The sequence below is a fragment of the Antechinus flavipes genome, chromosome 1, assembly GCF_016432865.1.
Source record: "Antechinus flavipes isolate AdamAnt ecotype Samford, QLD, Australia chromosome 1, AdamAnt_v2, whole genome shotgun sequence".
NCBI classification, from domain to species: Eukaryota; Metazoa; Chordata; class Mammalia; order Dasyuromorphia; family Dasyuridae; genus Antechinus; species Antechinus flavipes.
In genome coordinates, this window is record NC_067398.1 from 214,986,867 (window position 1) to 215,004,753 (window position 17,887).

The 17,887-nt window shown below is 34.9% G+C and overlaps 1 protein-coding gene across 1 annotated transcript in view; it reads right to left on the reverse strand.

The window, feature by feature from the left end:
- Positions 1-17,887, reverse strand: part of MELK (maternal embryonic leucine zipper kinase) — a 79,399-nt gene that overhangs the window by 47,026 nt on the left and 14,486 nt on the right. The window contains exons 6-8 of the mRNA XM_051996225.1: positions 17,814-17,882; positions 11,594-11,686; positions 9,657-9,755 (exon numbers count right to left, since the gene is read on the reverse strand). Coding sequence (XP_051852185.1) covers positions 9,657-9,755; positions 11,594-11,686; positions 17,814-17,882 — 261 coding nt within the window. The remainder of the gene's footprint in view (positions 1-9,656; positions 9,756-11,593; positions 11,687-17,813; positions 17,883-17,887) is intronic.

Sequence of the window (17,887 nt, forward strand, 5' to 3'; positions counted from 1 at the left end):
ACCTTTAATAAATATCAAAAATATTGAATAAAATATCACCAAAGAAGGTATATCTTCAGTTCATGTAAGTCTCTCCAAGCCTCTCTGTATTCATCCTGCTGGTCATTTCTTACAGAACAATAATATTCCATAACGTTCATATACCACAATTTACCCAGCCATTTTCCAATTGATGGACATCAATTCAATTTCCAGTTTCTAGCCACTACAAACAGGGCTGCCACAAACATTTTGGCACATACAGGTCCCTTTCCCTTCTTTAGTATTTCTTTGGGATATAAGCCCAGAAGTAATACTGCTGGATCAAAGGGTATGCATAGTTTGATAACTTTTTTGGGCATAATTCCAGATTGCTCTCCAAAATGATTGGATTCGTTCACAACTCCAACAATGCATCAGTGTCCCAATTTTCCGGCATCCCCTCCAACATTCATCATTATTTTTTCCTGTCATCTTAGCCAATCTGACAGGTGTATAAAGAGTGCAACCCTTTTTCAAATCTTTAATTTTTCCCAAATTAAAAGGAGTGTATCTTCTCCCTTTTTGACCTGAGGAGTTGAGCTCTTCAATCACAGGATATGCATTTATAAAATCAGATATCTCTTCTCCTTCATTTTTTGCTTTAATTAATGCTTTTTCTAATCTTATTAAATTCTGCTTTACAGGAGAAGCTGACTGTGTTTCTGTCTCTCTCCCTCCCCCTTGTTCCACCCATGAAGGGTTAATTGAGGGGGGAGGGTCATGAGATGTGGAATCATCTAATTCCTCCTGCTGTGAAGTATCTATCACACTCAGAATTATAATTAACTCCATTCTCATCTGATTCGTCCTCCTTTTCACCTAGTAAAGTTGGTACTTCTTCCTCCTGTACTTTCCTTTTCATCATTCTATCACTTAAATAACTTCTTATAGCCAATTGTATTACATTATATGTATTAATTATTGAGTTAGGCCCATTTTTATTATAGAATTGACAAAGATCCTCTCCAACCAATTTCCATTCATTTAGATCTAATTCCTTTTCAAGAGAGAAACAAGGACATATGTCCTTTACAGTTTGTAAAAGTTCAGTGATTTGCTGTAAACTTATAATTAAACCTTGGCTTTCCATAATTTTGACAATGTTCTCTAAACATTTTCCTTGAACAGAAACAGGCTGTTTTCTAAATATCTGTCCCATCTTAGTGAAATTCTACTTTAACTCTTCTAACAAAATTTCTTTGTTGCACTCACCCTAATTTCTGGGTTGAAGAGTCTTTTCTGCTGGATCTGAGTTGTCTTAATTTCCATTTCTCTGATATAGTGATTTGGAACACTCTTTCATATGAGTGGTAATAGTTTCAATTTCATCCTCTGAAAATTGTCTGTTCATATCCTTTGACCATTTATCAATTGGAGAATGGCTTGATTTCTTATAAATTAGAGTCAGTTCTCTATATATTTTGGAAATGAGGCCTTTATCAGAACCTTTAACTGTGAAGATATTTTCCCAGTTTGTTGCTTCCCTTCTAATCTTGTTTGTATTAGTTTTGTTTGTACAAAGGCTTTTTAATTTGATATAATCAAAATTTTCTATTGTGTGATCAGTAATGGTCTCTAGTTCATTTTTGGTCACAAATTCAAAGAAGGTATATCTTAAAAGAGTAGGGTATATCTTAAAAGAGTAGGCACTATAAGCAAGTTTGACTTGTAATCATGAATGTACATTATATACAATATTGATCCCCAACCAATAAAAATTAATAGATGCAGAAAAGCCTTTTGACAAGATACAATGGTTGGCAGTTTCATATTAAAAAATAACTAAAAGGGGACAGCCAGATGGCACAGTGGATAGAACACCAACTCTAGAATCAGGAGTTTAAATCCAGCCTCAGACACTTAGTAGCTGTGTGACCCTGGGCAAATTATTTAGCTCCAATTGCCTCACTAAAACAACAACACAGAAGTAGTCCATTTTTAAGGTAATAAAAGAAAAAGAGAGATAAAAACACTAGAGACGCTTTCTAATGAAATCAAGAGTCAAAGAAATATACTCATTGTCCCCATTATTGACATAATTCTAAAAATGCTAGCTACAAAAAGAAAGAAAAGAAATAACAGAGAAAGTATTGGTAAAAATGAAATAAAATTATCAGGTAATAAGAAAGAATCCTAGAGACACAACTAAAAATTTCATCAAAGAATTAATAACTTCAGTAAAATAGCAGATCAAAAAGGTACACAAAGTCATCAACCTGAACAAAACACAAAAGGAAGAAAAAAATAAAAAAGAAATTTCATTCAAAGCATGTATAAAATATCTGAAGCCACCAAGTCATCAAAAGGAGTAGTTACAAAAATAAATACTGCGTTAAAAATTCATTATTCAACAAAAACTGCTAGGAAAATTGGAAAACAGTCTGAAAGAAATCAGAACTTGGTGAACAGCTCTCACATACAACAATAAGCTCTACATAGAAACATGACCTACATATATAAAAGATTCTACCATAAATATAGAAGGAAACAAGGAATCCTGAACAACTATGAATAGAATGAGTTCTCAAACCAATAAAAAATCTAATCTCTTTTGTGCCAAGTAGATATGATGGGTAATTAAGATGACATTAATTTGAAAAATTTTTTTTGTACCAATATAAGCAATTCAGACAGAATTAGAAAGGAAACAAATGACTTGGAAAAAAACTTTAAATAAATTTCTCTGATATGTTTTTAATAATCAATAACATATATATAAATTGTTAAAACTATATATAGGAAGAGCAGGTAGATGGCACAGTGGATAGAGAACCAGCCCTGAAGTCAGAAGAACCTGAGTTCAAATCTGGCCTCAGACACTTAACACTTCCTAGCTGTGTGACCCTGGGCAAGTCACTTAACCCCAATTGCCTCAACAAAAAGCAAAAAAATAAATATATACATACATACATACATATGGGGGGAGGAGAGGAAAGAGGGGGTTCAATTCCCAATAAAATAAACAGTGAAAAGATACAAATATAAAACTTACAAATAAAAAAGACAAACTATCAACAACTATTTGGAAAAAAAAATCTCCAAACACTAATAATAAAAGAATTGAAAATTCAAACAATTAATAAATAAACACTTATTAAGCACTAGGTGTCAAGTATTGTGCTAAAGGCTAGGGAAACAAAAAGAGACAAAATACCATCCGTGCAAAAGAGACCCACATGTGCAAAAATATTTGTAGCAGCCCTTTTTGTAGTGGCAAGAAATTGGAAACTGAATGGATGCGCATCAATTGGAGAATGGCTGAATAAATTATGGTATATGAATAAAATGTGGCATATGAATATGAACAATATTATTGTTCTGTAAAAAATGAACAGCAGGATGATTTCAGAGAGGCTTGGAAAGACTTACATGAACTGATGCTAAATGAAATGAGCAGAACCAGGAGATCATTATACACGACAACAAGAAGACTATATGATGATCAATTCTGATGGACGTGGCTCTCTTCAACAATGAGAGAATGCCGATTGTTCAGTGAAGGAAGTCATCTGCACCCAAAGAGAGGACTGTTGGAACTGAGTGTGGTTCACAACATAGCATTTTCAACCTTTTTGTTGTTGTTTGCCTACATTTTATTTATTTTTTTTTTTTACTGGTTTGATTTGATTTTTCTTCTGCAGCAAAATAATTGTATAAATATGTATGCATACATTAGATTTAACATATATGTCTACCCTGTTTAATATGTATTAGACTACTTACCATATAGGGGAGGGTATAGGGGAAGGAGGAAAAATTGGAACACAAGATTTTGCAAGGGTAATGTTGGAAGAATTGTCCACACACATGTTTTGAAAAATAAGAAGCTTTAATTAAAAAAAAAAAAATACTATCCCTGCCCTCAAGGTACTTATAATATAAAGGAGTTATATAACTTTAATAATCTAGTGTTTGACTGTAATGGGCTGAAGTTTGAGTTGATGCACAGAGGTCCCAAGCACGTGAGGCTAAATAGTAATTGGACCATACTCTATTAATATATATGCTTGGAGAAAGAATGCCCCCTCCTCCCCACTCTTTGTGCAAGTCCTGATGTGTTGTATAGGAAATTACATTTTTGTATTTTTTTCTCATAAAAGATTCTGATAGGGTGCTTTATCAATTTTTGAGAATAATTTCTGAAATAATGGTGATAACTATTCTTTGAAAGTTTTTGGTTGAATAGAGATTTCACAATTGATTTGTGTAATATCAATAAATCTTGAACTTATCAATTGTTTGTAAAAAAAAGTTTAATAGAATTCTCCTGTGAATCCATCAGAATTCGTAATTATTCTCTCCCTTCCCTCTTTACCCTGGAGAGTTCCCTTACAGATTTGCTTTTCTAAAATTAGGTTGCTTAAGATCTCTATTTGGTTTTCTGATAGTTTGAATATTTTATAGTTTTGAGGGTATTTTGGTTTTTTTGTATGTGTTCTTGGGTTGGATTTTTGTTTTTTGTTTTTCTTTTTTTTATTATAACGTTTTATTTACAAGATATATACATGGGTAATTTTTCAGCATTGACAATTGCAAAACCCTTTGTTCCAATTTTTCCCTCCCTCCCCCTTCTCCAGATGGCAGGTTGATCAATACATGTTAAACATATTAAAGCATAAGTTAAATACAAAAAAAAAAATTACATTTTTAGTGGGTGGAGGCAAGGGAGTGGAAAGGGGAGCGGAAGGAGAGACTGCTGGCTGGCGTCTCGCATTGCTATTGCAACCATCCTTCACTTCCAATCCCCCTCTGCTAGCTGGCTTCCTGTCACAGCTGCCCATATTGCTATCACAATCCTTTTTCACCTCTTCACTTCAATAAAGATTGAAGATTTTTCTCTTAACCTGAATTCCTGACTACGATTGATTTTAAATACGCGGTCATCACATTTGACAAACCCAAAGACCCCAGCTTTTGGGATATGAATTCACCATTTGGCAAAAACTACTGGGAAAATTGGAAATTAGTATTGCTGAAAATACGCATTGACCCACACTTAACACCATACATCAAGATAAGTTCAAAATGGGTTCATGATCTAGGCATAAAGAATGAGATTATAAATAAATTAGAGGAACATAGGATAGTTTACCTCTCCTGTGGAGGAGGAAAGAATTTGTGACCAAAGAAGACCTACAGATCATTATTGATCACAAAATAGAAAATTTTGATTATATCAAATTGAAAAGCTTTTTGTACAAACAAAACTAATGCAGACAAGATTAGACGAGAAGCAATAAACTGGGAAAACATTTTTACAGTCAAAGGTTCTGATAAAGGCCTCATTTCCAAAATACCGTGTTTCCCCGATAATAAGACCTATCCCAAAAATAAGCCCTCCCCTTACTGTGTAAGATTCCTCTAAAATAAGCGCTCCCCCGAAAATAAGCCCTGTTGAGATTGCTACTGTAGTGAAGGTGATCCCCTGTGCTACACGCTACATTACGGTACCCTCTGTATGCACCGTCCCCTCCTCCCTCTACCCCCCCCCCCACCGGTGAAACACATGCCGCACTCCAAGCTGCATCCAATCAGAGCTGCAGCAGTGAGCGCGTCATCCTGTTCTTCCCCAGTGATTTGCTTGCTGGCGCCATTGAGAGCAGTGCCGCGGAGGAGAACTGAGGCAGGACAACATAAAAACTCGGTATGTAAGCGGGAGTGAAGGGGCATGATGGAGGATAAAAGGGGCATGATGGAGGATAAAAGAAGAACTCAGGGGGCATCATGGAGGATAAAAGAAGAACTCAGGAGGCATGATGGAAGATAAAAAAATAACTCAGGGGGCATCATGGAAGATAGAAGGAGCACTCAGGGAGCATGATGGGGTTAAAACATTGAGGGGCATGATGGAGTGAAAAGAAGGACTGATGGTCATAATTTTATTATTCTATCTGCACAGGTCACCTATGTTTTGGCAATTCGTTTGGATGGAAAGAAAGCCACACCTCTAATCATCAGCAAGGGCAAGAAAAATAAGATTGAACGTGTATCAGGCATTTACATTCTTGGAACCAAAAAAGCCTGGTGTACACAAGTGGGTTGATTTAATGCTGCCACTTGTTATGCGAGGTAACCAAAGAGGTCTGATAATCTGGGATTCAGCCAGCACTCACCGCGCTAAAGAAATGAAGAACTTCCTTGCAGAGAGAAGAATAGATCAAGTAATGATTCCTGCAGGAATGACTGCCTATCTCCACACCCTTGATATGCAATAAACAAGCCATTCAAGGACCATTTGCGCATGGAAGTCAATGACTACACTGAAAATAGAATGGAAAGAAATCAGCGTGGAAACTTAGTGAAGCCCTGTCTGCAAGAAGTCGTGACTTGGGTGAAGAAGTCATGGGATAAAATTACTGACAGCTGTGCCGCCAAGGCACTACGAGCAGGTTACCTGGACAAGACATGTTCATTTAAAGAGAGCTATATTGCTGGACATGACAGATTGGGTCCACTTCTTCTGAAGGAAATAGAGGCGCAAGACATCCAGGACAGAATTCAGGGTATGGACACTTATGACGATGTTGTTGAAGAAGATGACATAATCATTATTGAATAAAGGTACTTTTTTTGTTCACATTTACCTGTTTATTAAAATTGCTGTCAATGTTCATTAAAATAAGCCCTCCCCTGAAAATAAGCCTTCTGGTGTTTTTTCTGTCCAAAAAAATTTAATAATAAGACAGTGTCTTATTATCGGGGAAACACAGTATGTAGAGAATTGACTAATTTATAAGAAATCAAGCCATTCTCCAATTGATAAATACTCAAAGACTATGAACAGACAATTCTCAGATGAAGAAACTGAAACTATTTCTAGCCATATGAAAAGATGCTCCAAGTCATTATTAATCAGAGAAATGCAAATTAAAACAACTCTGAGATACCACTACACACCTGTCAGATTGGCTAAAATGTCAGGGAAAGATAATACGGAATGTTGGAGGGGATGTGGGAAAACAAGGACACTGATACATTGTTGGTGGAATTGTGAATACATCCAGCCATTCTGGAGAGCAATGTGGAACTATGCTCAAAAAGTTATCAAACTGTGCAAACCCTTTGATCCAGCAGTGTTTCTACTGGGCCCAAAAAGATTTTAAAGACGGGAAAGGGATATATATGTATGTGCCAAAATGTTTGTGGCAGCCCTCTTTGTAGTGACCAGAAACCGGAAACTGAGTAGATGCCCATCAATTGGAGAATGGCTGAATAAATTGTGGTATATGAATATTATGGAATATTATTGTTCTGTAAGAAATGATCAGCAGGAGGATTTCAGAAAGGCCTGGAGAGACTTACACGAACTGACGCTGAGTGAAATGTGCAGGACCAGCAGATCATTAAATACTTCAACAACAATACTATATGAGGATCAATTCTGATGGATGTGGCCCTCTTCAACAATCAGATAAAACCAAATCACTTCCAATAGAGCAGTAATGAATAGAACCAGCTACACTCAGTGAAAGAACTCTGGGAGATGACTATGAACCACTCACTACATAGAATTCCCAATCCCTCTATTTTTGTCCATCTGCACTTTTGATTTCCTTCACAGGTTAATTGTATATTATTTCAAAACCTGATTCTTTTTATACAGCAAATTAACTGTATAAATATGTATACACATATTGTATTTAACATACTTTAACATATTTAACATGTATTGGTCAACCTGCCATCTGGGGGAGGGAGGAAGGGGAAGGAGGGGAAAAATTGGAACAAAAGGTTTTGAAATTGTCAATGCTGAAAAATTACCAATGCATATCTCTTGTAAATAAAAACCTATTAAAAAAAAAAAAAAAAAAAAAAACAGTGGGAAAAGAGACAGCTAAATGGCACAAAGGATAGAGCACCATCTCTGAAATCAAGAGAACATGAGTTCAAATCTGGCCTAGCTGTGTGAAGCTTGGCAAATCACTTAACCCCAATTGCCTCAGCAAAAATAAATAAAGGTAAAATAAAATAAAATAAAGGAACTAATTCATGCAAACAAACAAACAAACAAATGGAGAGTATACATCAAAATATATATACCACTTTTGTGGTTATGAAGAGAACTGCAAAAAAAGTAGATGCTTATCAATTAAATAAACTGTGATAATTTTTGGAAGGAATAACTGGGTTATTATTTAAACTGTGTCCCTGTTTTCCCACATCCCCTCCAACATTCCGCATTATCTTTCCCTGACATTCTAGCCAATCTGACAGGTGTGTAGTGGTATCTCAGAGCCCAATAACATGAAAAATAAAGAGAAGCCTGGAAATACTTGAATGAACTAATGCAAAATGAAGTAAAGCAAGGAAAACAATAACCACAATGGCTACAATTTAAGTCACAAAGCAATAGAAAACAAATATTACAAAATTACAACAAATAAGCATAGCCCCAAAGAAGATATAAAAGACACTTCTCCCAACTCCTTTGCAGAGGTGGGGAAAGGGAAGGCCTATAGGTATGAAATGCTGCATATACCATCAGATTTTTTTCAACAGACTGATTAACTGTTGAATTTCCCTCTTTTTTTCTCTTACTTAAAAAAAAAAAAAAATCCTTTGATTTCATTCAGAAAGGCCTGGAGAGACTTACATGAACTGATGCTAAGTGAAGTAAATAAAATCAAAAGAACATTGTACACAATAATAACAAGCAATGATCCAGAGAGGACTATGGGGCTGAATGTGGATCACAACATATGATTTTCGCCTTTTTTTGTTGTTGTTTGCTTGGGTTTTTTTTCTCATTTTTTCTTCTTTTTGATCTGATTTTTCTTATGCACATGATAAATGTGGAAGCATGTATAGAATTGCACATGTTTAATTTATATTGGATTATTTGCTGTTTAGGGGGTAGTGGAAGAAGAGAGAAAGAAAAATTTGGAATACAAGGTTTTGTTGTTGTTGTTGTTGTTTGCTAAGGCATTTGGGGTTAAGTGACTTGCCCAGGATTACAGTTAGGAAGTATTAAGTGTCTGAGACCAAATTTGAATTCAGGTCTTCCTGAATTCAGGGCTGGTGCTCTATCCACTGCACCACCTAGCTGCCCCAAATACAAGGTTTTGCAAGGATGAATGTTGAAAATTTTCTTTCTTTGTATGTATTTTTAAAATTTTAAAAATTAAAAGCTATTATTTTATAAAATCCTTTGTTCTAAAGAATAGTATTCTGAAAGAGAGAAGAGGGAAATGAAGGAAATCTAGGTTATATAAAAATAAAAAATATCAATCAATATTTTTTAACTAGTGAAAAAAGAGAAATAGAGAGGCAAAGGACAAGTGGCATAAGGCTATTATTAAAGTGACATGACTAAAAAAGAATGGAAAGGGAGGGAAAGGGAATGTAAAATGTGTATAATCCATTAGTACAGCAACAAGAGAGTTTGAGGAAAGACTCTAGCGTGCTGGGGGAATGTCTACTGAAGATTTATTAAAGAACTTGAACAAGAGTCACAGAAGATGAGAAGGCACAGATGAATTACATATGTTCCATTAGAGAGTACTCACATGGATGTGATCACAGATCTCTCAAAGTGTGCACAATCTATAAGATAAACTACTTTCCACTTGTGCTCAATATTAAACAACTACCTAAAATGCAAAATATTCATTTAAATTTCACCACATAGTACTTACAGTGATCTTCTTGTATAAAGCCATTACATTATCATCATCAAATGGTAGAAATCCACATAGTAGTGCATATAAGAGAATTCCCATACTCCAAACATCTGCCTAAGGGAAAAAAACACCCACATTAAATTAAAGACAAATTTTAGACTAACAATAAATCTTCTTATGTACTATAAAGTAATTTTCTCTTCACTGTTTGGATAATGCAAAGAATAAAGGAGTTGGGGTTATGAAGTTCAAGCCAATTCTTATATCTTATATAGGCTTAAGATGACATAAGGTCTCTACCCTATCAAAAACATGTTAAAAAGCCAAACAGGGATTAAATAGATACTGTTAATCTGAGATGATCCTAGTAATTGTAATTTCAATCCTAGTGATTAATTTCAAATTAAAACCTAAGGAGATACTATAAGAAATCATTAACAGTCGTCTATAAAATCATAATATAAACCTACAAGCAAGTAAGATTTTTTTTTTTTTTTCCGGCAAAAGCAGCAAACAGGCAGTATGGACTTAGAACTGGAAGGGAATTATAAGACTTAGTTTGAATCATTTTTCAAATAAGAAAACTCAGGTCTTAAGGGTCAGATTTTTAAACAATGTCAAATTTGGAAAATACTGCGTGATAGCAAAAGAATAAGTGAAAAAATATTTATTAAACATTTGCTGTTTATCAGCCATTAAGGATATAAATACAAGCAAGCAAGCTAATCAGTAGGGGGAGGGTGGGGGGAGGAGGGGAGGAAAGGAGGGAAGGAGGCAAGGAGAGAGAAGAAAGTGATATCCAAGGAAGAATGTTTGGACAAAAATGTCACAGGGAAAAATGATTCATTCATTTTCAAATGACAATTTATTTAAAGAACAATTTATTGGTCTTTATTAACTTTATTGGCCTTTAAATTCATATGGTGTAAAAATGGTTAATTTTTTTTTTTTTTTAAAGAATAGCTCTAAGAAGCAGCTAGATGGTGCAGTGGATAGAGCACCAGCCCTGAAGTCAGAAGGACCTGAGTTCAAATCTGGCTTCAGGCACTTAATACTTTTTAGCTTTTTGACCCTAGGCAATTAACTCCAATTACCTCAGCCAAAAAAAAAAAAAAAAAAGAATAGCTCTAAGTATCACTACAAATACAAAAAAAAAAAAAAAAAAGTAAACATAAAAGTGAACCTAGTAGCCTAGTATTGGATAAACACAAAGACCACTATTATTGGTATAAGGATTCAATCACTGATAAAAACTGTTGGGAAACTCAGCCACTAGACTGAAAAAATTAGTTTTAGACCAATATCTCACATCTCATACTAAGGCAAACTCCAAAAGGACATATGATTTAGATATAAAAGATAATATCCAAATAAACTGGTGAAAAAGAAAATGATGACTTAACAGATGTATGAATGACAACTCAACATCCATTTATAAAGTGCCTACTATATACAAGTCAATATGCTTTTACACTCTAAAGAAAAACCAAACTAGCCCTTGGCCTTTACAATTTACTGGAAGAGCTTACATTATTACTAGCTCTTCCCTCTAATAGGTCAATTTGTAAAATATCTACTATATCATATGTGCTACTGAACTTTCAAAATTTTCCCTCCACATCTTCCTTCCATGTTTAAAAAAAAAAAAACATAATAATGAAGCTGTTTTTTTTCATACACAGGAAGGAAGGACTCAGTGTCATTACAATACACATTTTGAACTTTCCCCACTGTGGTGGTAATGATCTGTTTACATACTCTTGGCCAATCTTCCTTTGTAAATGCTTAATGGTAGCCATTTATAAAATAGATGGTAACACTATGGCCATAGAACAGTCTTTCTCTGTGCTCTTAGCTAAGTGGCTCATGGAGGGCAACCTGCCACAAACCCAAACCAGAATAGTATGTTAACCTTTAAAACAAAAACAACTACAAGAGTACATAAATACTACCTCTGATCCAATATAGGATTTGCCTTGGATTAGTTCAGGGGCCGCATAAGCTGGACTCCCACAACATGTCTGTAGATGGTAATCCTTGTTACCCTGCAGAAAAGACAGAATATTGAAAATAAAGGATTCAACATACTGCAGATATTAGAACATACAACAAACTAGGGGGCATGAAGGGGAAAGAAAATCAGACTTTTGACTTCATGACAAGTGCATCCTAACTGGACAGATTCCTTTTAGTCTAAGAGGAATCACACTCAAGAGTTATTGTGGTTCTTTTTCCTAGCATATAAAGGGAGAGGCACAGAATTAAAGTAACTTTCTGGGGTCATGGGTGGACAAATCAGCTTCATTGAAGCTGGGGAGCATCGTGGGGAGAGAGAGGAGTCTGCCTGTGCTGGACAAGTTCAGCCACCACCATCTCCCCTTTGACCTTCATGGAGTTAGCCCAAGATTCTGAACCCAAGACTCTTAGGGATGACAAATCTTCCAATCTATGGCCTACAGTCACCATACTAGGAAGAAGACCCTGTCATCACAGTCTGGCCATTGTTCCTCTGGAGCTACAGCCATGGCTACTAAAGATCCAGGAAAGAAAGTTCTTCTGAAGTCCTTGAACTGATAAGTAGTTAAATAACAAACACTATGATTGTAACAGTGAAAGTAACATAAAAATAGAGTCATTGTCATCCGTTTTGCTGCTTTCCCTTAAGGACCATGGTACCTTTCCATCTGACTTATAGTTAAAACCCTCCATTTGTGTTATGGCCCACATTAGGATATGAGCTTCTTGAGAAAGGAACAGTTTTGCTTTTCTCTTTGTATCTCTAATGCTTAACCTAGTACTTTCCTTATTTATTTAAGAACTTAATAAATGCTTCATTCATCCAAATAAAACAATGAAGTTACAGCTAAAAATTTAAAGAACTCACAGGTTGGGTTCTTTTTGAAAATGAAAATAAGGGAGCTGGTTTCATTATATATCCAAAGGCAACAAGAAACATTAGTTTATGAGATCTTGGGTCTTCTAATCTTAAAGTAATTGTGATTAATATAAGCAAAAAGATCATTATAGGTCAATGTCTATTGTAAAATATAAAATGGTAAAATTCTACCAATGAACCTGAGAACATCAGGGAGAAAGCACTGGATTCAGAATTAAAGATCATAGGTTCAAATTTTGCATCAGATGCTTTTTACCTATGTTACTCTCTCTGTTCCTCAGTTTCCTCCTCTGTAAAATGAGAAGATAGAATTAGATGGTCTCTAATGTCTTTTCTATCTCAAGATATATGAACCTGTGAGACCAATCAACATAAAGCTTGGTATTTAATAGACACAACATAGGAAACTGTAAAAAGAACTTAGAAAAAAATTTGAGAACTAAAAAAAAAGTAAAGAGAATAAAAAAGTCCTGCACATTACTCAGAAATTGCTTGCCTAAATATTGTAAATCATTTCTTTAAGATGGAATTTGGCATTGACCAAGATGAACATAAAACATCTTGAAAAAGGGAAAAGAACTAACTACTGATAGGAAACTGGTTAGTTACTGGGAAATGGGTCATTTTTAGCTGTTTTTATACAATCAGGCCAACTGATGAGTTATCAAAGGTCAAAACTGCTATCATCAAATTAGAAAGGTAAAAGTGAGAAAACAGTAGTTCTAAATTTACCAATTTAAATTACCTGTAGCCTCTGGGAAATTGTTAACTAGGTGAAACTAAAGATCATGATTGTACCCATTATTTGGACTCTTTACTAACTGGAAACAAGCACCAGGATCAAATGACTAAAAGTACCCAGAAACCACCTCAGCCACCATCTCTTTACCAAATAAAGATTTCACTGTTTAAAATATAAGATGATTTGCAAAGCATGATAGAAAATAGCGGAAGAATACAATCACTATTGCCTTACAAAATAAGATCTCATAGAGGGGGAAACAATCCTACCAAAAGCTTATACAATGTATTCTTCCTAAACAATATTGCCCCAAGAGTATTTATAAACAAAATCAGTAATAGGGCAGCTAGATAGTATGGTGGATAGAACATCAATCCTGGAGTCAGGAGGACAAAACCATTACTGAAATGATCTAAATTAGCCAGTGTTTCTACAGCAACTAATCTTCATAATCAATGACAGTATGGTTATACTATTTGGACTCAAACAGCTCTGTAACCTGTAATGGGCCGAAACTCTGGAAAAATATACTTGAAGCAAGGATTCTTATAACAAGGTGTTATATTTTAGGTTATATGACAATGATGAGACAATGGTTATCTAGTTTAGCAGGGTGATTGATAGTTCTCTACTTGATTTATTTAATCTTAGAACAATTAATGGTTCCCTAGTGATATAATGATTGATCCCAATCTTTACTGTGAAGAGGAGAAATGGCAGTTACCTATTCATGCAGCCACACAAATGGGCCATGTAAGAATCTTGGACTTGCTAATACCAATTACTGACAGAATTTGTGACACTGGTCTGGACAAAGTGAGTCCTGTATACTCAGCAGTATTTGAAGGTCATGAAAATTGCCTAGAAGTGTTACTTAAAAATGGCTACAGCCCAGATGCCCAACCAAAGTCTTTACTGTCTCCTTCAGTCTCCCAGTCTGTATCAACAGTTTCAGCCAATCAGCCAGTCAGCAGTCTGCACATCTCAATGTAATGTCCTGCTTTCTAGAGCCCCCAAGTTGGGGTGACAAAACATACCTTTGCTTTCTAGAGCCCCCACACCAAGGTTGATTAAAATACAGTGTCCAGACTAGCTCTCTGGAGGATCTCGGGACCAGTGATCTTAGTGGAGAAGTGATGAAGGCAGGAGACCCATGAGGCTGGTCAAGTCTTCTCTGTGGCTGAGTTTGTCCCCAGTTTAAATACTCTATTACAATTAAATCAATTCATCATACTGAGTATAAGCTAATCATTATATCACTAGGGAACCATGATTTGTTCTAAGATTAAATCAATCATACTGAAGTAGAGAACTATCAATCATCATGCTACAGTAAATAACCATTGTCATATCAACTCCACTGATTTAACATCTTGTTGTAAGAATCCTAGCCTCAATATATTTCTCCAGAGTTTGGGCCCCATTACAGTAACCAATGTACAACATGAAGAGGTAGCAACAGCACTTTAAGATTACAAAGTAAAGAACAACTGACTGACAACAAAGAAAAGTCACATTTGAGCTTAAAGAAAAGCCACATTGAGTTTAAAAACACTCAGATCCTGACTTCACTTTTTCAAGTTCTCAAAAAGAAGATTCCAAAGGAATTTTTTAAAAAAGAGAGAGAAGGGAGGCCATGTGGCAAAACAAAAAAGGTACTGATTTGGAGTCCCAGTACCTAGATTTTAATGCTGTCTGATTTTGAACTAGTCACTTAATTCTGGGCCTCAGTTCCTCATCAATGAAATGAAGTATTTGGACTCCAAGATCCTTTCTTTTAAAGGGGAAAAGAAAAGGACTCCTGCTATATACACTATGCCCCAAGATCATGCTGATTGGCAAGAGGTCATCTAACCAGCACTAGCCACCCATCATATTTTTTCCCTGTCACCTACTCTTCCCACTGCCATGCCCTGGCACTAAACGAAGCTGGCCACAGCCATGTGACCATGCCCCATCTTTCTGCTAAGAGATGTTGTTGAACAGCCTCCAAATGAGACCTCTCACTCTTATCCTAAAACCACACTAACTAGTTTGCACTCCCAACATCTACCCAGCTACAACCAATCAAGCATACCATTTTTCTTCTTGTCTTTCCCCACCCTTCTATCCCTTCCCACTTCATGCTCTGGGAAGAGTAATGGTCAATATCAATGCTTCTAGAAGAAGCTCATCTTTCAACTGATTCATAATCCTATTCACCATTACTGATTTCATTCTTCTCTGGCTACTACTCAAACCTATTACAAACATAAGCTCCTTACGAATCACCTCACTTCTGTATTTGTATTATTGGTATATACTAAGCATTTAATTGCTTTTTTCATGCATTCTAGCAAGAAATATCAGTAACTACTCTGATAAATACAGTGATCCATAATTCCAAAGAATTCACAATGAAAAATGCTATCTACTTAGAAATTGTTGGAATACAAGTACAAATTAAAACTTCCACTTTTTTTGCCTTTTTTGTAACATGACTAATATAATGTTTTACATAACTTAACATATGTAAGGATCACATTATTTGCTCCTCAACTGCTGGAAAAAGAACTGAAAAGAGGGAGAAAAATTGGAACTGAATTAAAAAAAAAAAAGAAAAAGAAATTTTTAAAAAGCATTTCTCATCTTTAAAAACACGAATGTTCCATGTGATCATGAAGGGATTCATTGATGAAAACATGGGGAGACTTTGAAAAAGCAGGATTGTAAAGACAACTTTTTTGGTAGATCTTATTTTCATAACCACATGAGAAGTAGAGAGAATATAAGATCCAATTGTTACTGATTATAAAAAAAAAAAAGCATTTGACTCAGTAAGACAGAAGGTTCTCCTCCAACAAAGTATCTCCCATGCATAGATCAACAAGATTCTTTCATAGAAGCAATCACTGAAAATATTCAACTATTCTTTGATTACTAGTATAAAAAGTCATAAAACATAACTAATAAAGTGAGTGCTAGAATGCTATATTGTCTCCTCGATGAGATCTACAACTACTCAAATAAAAACAGCCTAACAATTCATATGGGAAAAACCAATAAGATAAAGAATGAAAATTACACATTATGCTACATCAAAAAGACAGTAAGCTAACCTAATTCATTAGTAATTTATCTTAGATATGTCCTACATTAGATATATTCAGCTGGACAGTGAGCTGAGCCCATATTTAAACTAAAAAAGAACAAGTAATTCTTCTTTGGAGAAATTATATAGTCCTTTCAATAATCCTAATCAAAAATTCATCTTTTTAAGATCAATTTTATCCTGGTAAGAATTATAGGTGATCCAAAGAACAATGGGAAAAAAAATGAAGGATGAAAGTCAATAATAAGTTACACATAATACTCCTATAAGAAATGGTACATAAGACAACATATAAGGTCTAGTGGGCTCGTGTCAGAAGAAAAGGATGACAAACAAATAAAGAGCCTGTACTTTGGTGTTCATGCTACAGTAAAGGATTTAGCAAAAGGTCTCTAATTGGGAGCCTAGAGGGAAAGAATCTTGTAGGAATGATCACAGGAAATGACAGATTAGAGTTCATATGACAAGAAGACTGGGCAAAGTTGTGATCCAAATTTATGGAAGGAACCTATGAACAGATCATGAATCCATCAAAGGATATTAAATTTCTTTGAAAGTTAATTATGAATGTTATGGAATATTATTGTTCCATAAGAAATAATCAGCAGGTTGATTTCAGAGAGGCCCGAAGAGACTTATATGAACTGATGCTGAGTGAAATGAGCAGAACCAGGAGATGATCATACATAGCAACAACAAGATTATATATGATGATCAATTCTGATGGACATGGCTCTCTTCAATAATGAAATGATTCAGACTAGTTCCATTTATCTTGTGATGAAGAGAGCCATTTACATCCAGAGAGAGAACTATGGGAACTAAGTGTGGTTCACAACATAGAATTTTCACTCTTTTTGTTGTGGTTTGCTTGCATTTTATTTTCTTTCTCATTTTCCAGTTTGATTTGATTTTTCTTGTTCAGCAAGATAATTGTATAAACTGTATGCATATACTGGATTTAACATATATTTCTATCACGTTTAACATATATTGGACTACTTGCCATCTGGGGAGGAGGTGAAGGAAGTGGGACAAAATTGGAGCACAAGGTTTTGCAAGGGTTAATGTCAAAGAATTATCCATGCATATGTTGTGGAAAATAAAATGCTTTATTAAAAAAAAGTTAATTATATTAAAATCAGAGCTATTAAAAATGTTCTTCCTTCCTGCTGATATAGTTTATATTTAAACTCCTTTCTTTAACTATTTAATATATCAATTTATTTATTTAATATAATCAATCAAAACACAAGAGGAAAAAAAGTAGTTTATCAACCTTAAAACAAAGAACAGCACAATTTTTTAATAGTTCCTCTCAATTGTATCTTCTCTCATGCCATAGTTAAGTGTTTTTATGGGATAGTATCCATTAAACATTTTAATACTGAAAAACAAAAGAGCAGCACTTACAAGTAAAATAAGTTAATTTATCATACATACTTTGGGCTTTGCACAAAGACCGAAGTCAATCAACTTCAATTTATGGTATTCATCAATCAGCAAATTTTCCTGAA